The sequence below is a fragment of the Lissotriton vulgaris genome, unplaced genomic scaffold (assembly GCF_964263255.1).
Source record: "Lissotriton vulgaris unplaced genomic scaffold, aLisVul1.2 SCAFFOLD_285, whole genome shotgun sequence".
Lineage (NCBI taxonomy): Eukaryota > Metazoa > Chordata > Amphibia > Caudata > Salamandridae > Lissotriton > Lissotriton vulgaris.
Genome location: NW_028246414.1, coordinates 1817111 through 1823931, shown reverse-complemented (window position 1 = coordinate 1823931; position 6821 = coordinate 1817111). Strand labels below are relative to the sequence as shown.

The 6821-nt window shown below is 48.3% G+C and overlaps 1 protein-coding gene across 1 annotated transcript; it reads left to right on the top strand.

The window, feature by feature from the left end:
* Positions 1-3754: 3754 nt before the first annotated feature.
* On the top strand, positions 3755-6613 carry LOC147665961 (uncharacterized). The gene is made up of 2 exons (XM_086949378.1): positions 3755-3890; positions 5680-6613. The coding sequence occupies exons 1-2, from the start codon at positions 3755-3757 to the stop codon at positions 6078-6080; spliced, it is 537 nt and encodes a 178-aa protein (XP_086805504.1). The 3' UTR covers positions 6081-6613.
* The last annotated feature ends 208 nt before the right edge of the window (positions 6614-6821 follow it).

Below are 6821 nucleotides of genomic sequence, written 5' to 3'. Positions count from 1 at the left end.
CAGTTAAGGTCAGAGCAGGGTCACACAATAGTTGCAAGCAGGCAACCGAATTCTGGAGGGCCCCCTCAGGAAGCAATACAAAGAATCGTTACAAATCATGAGGTTGACCTTTTGCACCTGCTCATTGCTTTTGCTTTTGCTGAAATCGTTTTGCGGTTTTTTTCGCGCTATTCGCGGGGCGCGGCGTCGTGCGAAACCGACCGCGGAAGCCGCCAATTCGTGCGAATGAGCATTTTATTTTTTTGCGGCTTGTTGTTTCGCGAGTTTTTTTGCAGTATTCGCGAGCCGCTTGCAGCGCAACACGCGAATTTACCCCAAGGTCGAGTACGGGCGCGGCCATTTTGTTTGCGTGACGTATTTCCGTTTCCGCCCGCTATGTATAATCTCGCGCAGTAAGCGCATTGCGAGTAGAGGTTCGCACGAGATCGCGCGGGAAATCTAGAGGTTCGCACGAGATCGCGAGGAAAATCTCGCGCGAACTGACTTTCGCGCTCGGAAACGGGCGCCGGCCATCTTGTTTTTCATTCATTTCCTGTGTCTGGGCATGGTGTTTAATCCTCTTGATATCTTTCCCATCCTTTGCTTGTTTTCAGTTTTTTTTTTACGATTTTGCTTCTTATCTATCCCTCTCTTTTCCTAGCTGTATATTTTTGTCTTTTCTGCTATTTTTCTTTACTTTTAAACTACTTTTGTAAACTCTTTTCTTTTCTTCTTCCCTATCCTATTCTTTCTTAATTTTCTACTTCTTCCTACCTTACCTGCCCAGACCATGGTCAAGCCAGGCGCCGTGAAGCTGCCCAGGCACTTGAGGGCCGCAGCGGCGGCGGGGAGTAGTGCTGGACCCAGTGGCAGGACAGCAGGCGTGAGATCGAGGGGGGAGCAGGTGACGCGCCGGGAGATATTCAGCCCGGAGGAAGTGGGCGCGCTGGTCTACTTCGTCCAGCGCCGCCTGCCCAGGACCATCGCGGGAGGCGGCAGGATCGCGGCCGGCGGCTACAACATGCGGGAGCGCCGGAAGCGGTGGGAGAAGGTGTGCTGGGCCATATCCCACCTCTACGGGGTCCAGCGCACCTACAGCCAGGTCACCCATCGCTGGACGGACCTCCTGGACCGCGAGCGCGACCTGCTGGACCAGCTCGGCTTGGAGATCCCCGGGCTTGGTGAGTAGTAGTAGCCATTGGCATTTAATCACTCACTACTATGATGTTTTCTCCTGCTCTGTGTTGTTGTATTGCAAATATTTGTTTTTTACATGGAGCAAGCCAATAATGCCGCTGATGACGATTACATTGTAGTTAAATTATATTTCAAAATCTTCTGTGCATTTCAGGTGCACTGCTCTCCTTCTCAGTGGGGTTGCTACTATGCTTATTTGTTTTCTATTTCGTGGTCTCATTGGCCTGAGTAACTATTATGTATGAGTGTACTTAACAGAACTGCGTAATGCTAGACACTAGGGGGCAGATTACATTTACAAGCCCCTTGCGCCACGTTTACGTTGCCTTGCGTGACGCAACAGCGGCGTAAACGTGCCGCATCCCTGCAAGTCATTTACAGCATGACGCATCTAGGGAGATGCGTCACGTTATAAAGCCATGGGCCTGCACCACAATGGGTGCGTTCCTAGTACGCAGGGTGGGCGGTCCAGCGGCTGTGCGCCTCGCAAAATTGCCTGCGTGAAATCTACAAGATTTAACGCAGGCACTTCTGCGACGCTGCTACGTCAATTCAATTCCTTATGTCTGCTCGAAGCAGGCGAAAGGACTGACACAGCATGTAAAGTATTGGGTGGCCCTGAGCATTACTGGAGTTGCATTGCGTTGGCGACGTGACTCCAGCGATGCGCCGCTCTTACGTGACGAGATGCGTCACGCAAGTGCCTACCCTTGCGCCAGGGCGCGCCGCATTGTAAATGAGGCACATCTGCCGTGTCGCAAGGGTAGTTTTGCGTGACGCATTTGATCTGGCGCATCTCTGGAGATGCGCCAGAACGCGTAAGTAAGTATGCCCCTAAGGGGCAGAATTGCAATTACCGTCGCATCCCTGCAAAGTAGCAGGGATGCGCCATTAATTGTGCGGCCCGCTACCACCACCAAACATGGTGCGCCGTATTTGCAATGCGGCGCCCCATGGGCCCAAAACGTCACCGAAGCTTTACTGCTGGAGTTGCGTCGCAACGATGGCGCAGCTCCATCAATGCTCTGGGGTACCCTATCTCCCCAATGCTGGGTCAAGCCGTACGTCTGCTTCAAGCAGGTGCAGGGTTTGTGTGACGCATCATTGTCCTAAAGGTGACTGATTGATATTTTGTAGATTTCCCTCAGCCACTATTAGGATGTGTTCCAGCGCAGGAATGCCCTCCCTTGCGCCGGAACGCCCCCTGATGGCGCAGGGCTTTATAACGGGATGCATCTCCCAAATGCGTCACGTTGTTATAATATTATACGCCGCACCATGGCGCCCTTTTTTGTTTAGCTGCTGCGTCACAAAAGTCACGCAAGAACGGCGCAAAAGAGCCGCAAGGGCTTAAATCTGCCCCTTCCTTTGTAACCCTGACAATAAGAAAAATAGTGGCGGTGGATTGATAGTTTGACTATTTAAATGACTGGTAATGTAGCAGGCAACTGTTAGTGTTGTCACTGATCTGACTGAAATCACAATGGAGTTTGTCTGTCACTTTGCGTCTTGCCTGCGGACTGCTGCCTGCCAGTCCTAGGTGAACGTTTCAGTACTTTGTTTAGTGAGTTACGTGACTTTCGAAGTCACAGGTCCGCAAATAAATAAAAAGTAACCATAATCAATATAATTTCGCGGAAATATTTTGTTATTGTTCTTTTGAAATGTTTGATTTGGTTGACATTGACAAGCAACAATCATCCATGTTTTCTGTTCTTTCTTTCATGTTGTACGTCAGCTCCCCCCAGGGGCGAGAGGAGGACACAGGAGCAGCAGGCGGCGGATGCTGTTCAACAGGGCCAGGATCGGGCAGGCGAGGGCTCCTCTGCTGGCCCCAGTAAGTTTTCATTTTAGACTAGTACCTATTTTTCCTAGCGTTCCTCATTTGAATTTTTTCAAAATTGTCTTTGCTCTTCTTGTAGACTGTATCTAAATTCTTATCCTGCCTCTACTATGACTCCCTGTGGTATTACTAGATTATTCTTATTAGTCTGTCTGTGTAGCTAACTAAGATTGCACGGTTGGCGAAACTCCCATGATTCTAGTCAGCAATAGCTCTATCAACTTAGTGCAGTCCTCTGGGATTGTCCATAATGTCTTTTGAAGTGTTCTATCTGGACTCATGCTTGCAAAAATTGCAAAACCTTTCGCTCAGTCACTCTAGTCTGGAGGACCAAAAAACACAGATTGTATTTAAATTTAAAAGCTTTATTAAAAGTAAACACATTTATTAAAATGAAGTCATAATAAAACTAAACGTTTAACTGATAATGGAAAAGTGGTTAGTGCTGACGATTAATTGAAGACATTTCTTGTGGTCGAGCCGAGCTCTCACCTGGTTTCAACTTGATCTTGTTGTTAGAAGTCCATCTTCTGTCTGTGTGGAGAAAAATGGTGCGTGTTAAAAAATCAGCCTTCATCAGTTGTGCCAAAAAGTGCAGCAAGACAACCTTCCCTGGAAAAAGGGACATTTTTTTTAACTTTAACGTAGACAGTCACAAATTACATTGTTTTCACATGTCTTCATTCCTAGACCAAATACTAGTGACTAGTGAGTGCTTTATTCTAAGATTCTTAAATGTACTTTGTAGGTGGAACATCTGGTGGCGGGGCCAGTGTGGTGGTGGTGCTCGACACGGAGGCGGAGGGCAATTCATCAGGGGAGGAGGCGGCGGCGGCGGCTGTGAGAGTTGAGACGGTGGTGGCGGCCAGAGGTAAGCTCTTATATATTCCTTACTTATTGAGATTGAAGACTAGCTGGGAAGGCAAGAATATGAGATGCATGGCTGGGTGAATGATGAAGCAATGATGGGTGGAAGGACAACAGCCTGGGTGGGTGACACAGAAACTGTATGTGTCCATATACCTGGATCATGCTACTATCTGACTCTTAGATAGCATATGTGTATCTAGAGCAGGGGTACTCATAGTACGGCCCGCGGGCCGGTGGTGGCCCGGCAAGCCTTCCTTGGCGGTGCGCAGACCTTGCAGACAATCACTGCTCCCCCGGCCCCCACAGAGCAGAGGCTTTTTTGTATTTCACCTGTTAGCGCCCCTGCATCTCCACTCTGACAATCACTGCTCCCCCGGCCCCCACAGAGCAGAGTGGAGATGCAAGGCCACAAAGAGGTGAAATAGAACAAAGCCTCTGCTCTGTGGGGCCGGGCAAGCAGTGATTGTCAGGGTGGAGAAGCAGGGGCGCTAAAACAAACAAAGCCTCAATAATATGTTAATGGTCTTTTAAAGACCTGTTAAGTACTTTGGTGTTGTTGTCTGTGTGTGCGCGTTGAGGAAGCGGTCTCAACCCGGGCTGAAGGCTGACACAGATAGACACACACACAGTGAGATGACAGAGGGAGAGGGAGGGCAGGAGGGAGAGAGAGATGGAGGGAGGGCAGGAGGGACAGCAGGAGGGAGAGAGATGTATGTAAATGCTGGGTCTGGTGGCTCAGTGGATGAGGGCATCTGCTGCAGGGACCTGTGTGCAACCTCATGGTCACAAGTTATCGTTTTGCTTTAGCCCCGCCCCCTCTGACTCCGCCCCCACCAGTGCGGCCCTCGGCCCCAAACTACACTGTAAATGTAGCCCCTGAGAGAAAGTTTGTGAGTACCCATGATCTAGAGAGAGTAGATGGTCAGTGGATGAACTAAGTGTAACTTTGAAGAGCATGTAACACTGCACCCGCACGTCCGTTCCAGTGTAGGAAAGGCAAGGAAAAGAACTTTTAATTTTGTCCAAATACTACCATAAATAGTAGCAGTAGTTTGTATTGCAAGCACTGCATAGATCCGGTTATTATGGTGGCCACTCCCTACCTCTCTTAATAAGTTTAGTAGTACTCAGTCATTCATGTGTGGATGTATCACTGCCTGTCACTCAATAAAAAGCAAAGCACCTAAAGTCATCCCATATATAAGCAAAAACATCCCATGTGAAGTGATAGATAATCAGATTATTTATCTTCTTCAATTTTCCATTTCTAGTACTCATTTCCACTGTAGGGTGAAAGTTAAATTAATTAAGCAGTAGCCCTTGAGTTGTAACAGAGTATTCTCAGTGCCACCCGTAATAGAAAAGTAAGAGATTCACCACCTGCATGTACTGGACGGGTACAGTAACGCAACGGCAACGCAAGTCTAGGTCACTCCTCATGGCGTGCGTCTCTTTTTCTCGGGTGCAAGTTTACCGCGCTGGCATTATGCCGGCTTGCAGAAAATAACGTACCAATTTTCCAAAACAAGAGACAAGAAGAAGAATAAGACTGGTGTACTTTCATAGTCGACTCCAATGGAAGTCCACAGTGCTCATAGAATTTGTTCCTTAAACTCCCACTAATGTTAGAGCAAGGATGAAGAAGTGTGAGGTTAGATAGATACTGGCCTCAATAGTTATGTAATGCGCTTGCAAGTTGCTAGTTGTACTGCAGCACACATTTCTGCTGAATGATTGAGTTAATCTTAAAGAGCATTGGTTACAGACTATGTCTTTCTTTCTTCATATAGGTTCTCCTTCCAAACGAACAAGGAGGAAGGAGCTGGCTAGAGCGGCCCGGCAACGGAGAATCGAGGCCACTGTTGCGGAATATCGGCGGCTGGTGGCCCTGGAGGACGAGGAAAGTGTGCGGTCGACAACAACGACAACGTCGTCTGCATCGGCCTCCGTGGCCCCACCGGCTGCCACCCAGCACAGTGGTCCACCGAGACTGAGCCGGGCTGCCAAAGGCAAACGCCACCGCCGAGCAGCAAGGCCAACAGCTGCTTCTCACAGGCCTTGCACCTGCAAGGCAGTGAAGGCACGCCTGCGCCGCACTACCCTGATGGTGTCCCGCCTTCAGCAGGAGCTCGCCTTGCTCCGCGAGGAGCATGATGCCCTGGCCCAAAAAGTTAACAGCATCCACCCATAGTGTCCCTTGCCCCTTTTTTAGAGACTTTTGGGGGGTGGGAATTGGGAGTTGGGTTTTTGGGGACTTTTGAAGGACAATCGTTGGGGTTAGGGAGGGTCTTGCGGGAGATTATTTTGTTAGGGATATAAATATACTTTTTCAAACTTTATCTGAGCATACCTGTTTTTTACTGCTTGCCTGGTGGGTGGGGGTTTAACGTTGACTGTTTTCCTGAAAGTTTAGTTCCATTTTCTTCCTTTAAGTGTAAATGCCCAAATGTTTTCAACACTAAGTGCCTCTCACAGACTAAGTGAAGTGAATCCAAGAGTCCTAGGACTTTAGTAGTACTACCTTCAGTCTCTCGTCTCTCGTACTAATACTCCATTATACCCCCAAACCACCAAACGCTTATCTTACCTGTAATTTGTGTTTGAAAGTAGGGCTAGGCCCAGGGCTGGCTCCACGGGAAACACCGAATAACGTTGGCAATCTTGGTCGGATAAAATTTCCTCATAGCGGTGGTACTAGTGGTGTGACACAGTGGCAGTTGCATGCCTATGAAAAAAAAGAAAATGAAATCTGGTTTGTCCTCCTGAGCAATTCAACGGTACAACTGAGAATATAGCAGGTGACAGAAGTACAGTAGAGCAGTGCCACATTGTAGCCTAACAAATGGTAAAGTATAACTACTAATTCGGTTGAAGTTCTTTCACATTAGCAATGGTTCTTTGTCAAGCAGAGTAAGAATATATCATCGACAAC

Bases quoted from the DNA above. Each gene is read 5' to 3' on its own strand.
- LOC147665961 (XM_086949378.1), top strand. From the start codon at position 3,755: ATGTACTTTGTAGGTGGAACATCTGGTGGCGGGGCCAGTGTGGTGGTG. The intron at 3,891-5,679 runs GTAAGCTCTTAT...TTCTTCATATAG, and splicing joins GACGGTGGTGGCGGCCAGAG to GTTCTCCTTCCAAACGAACA.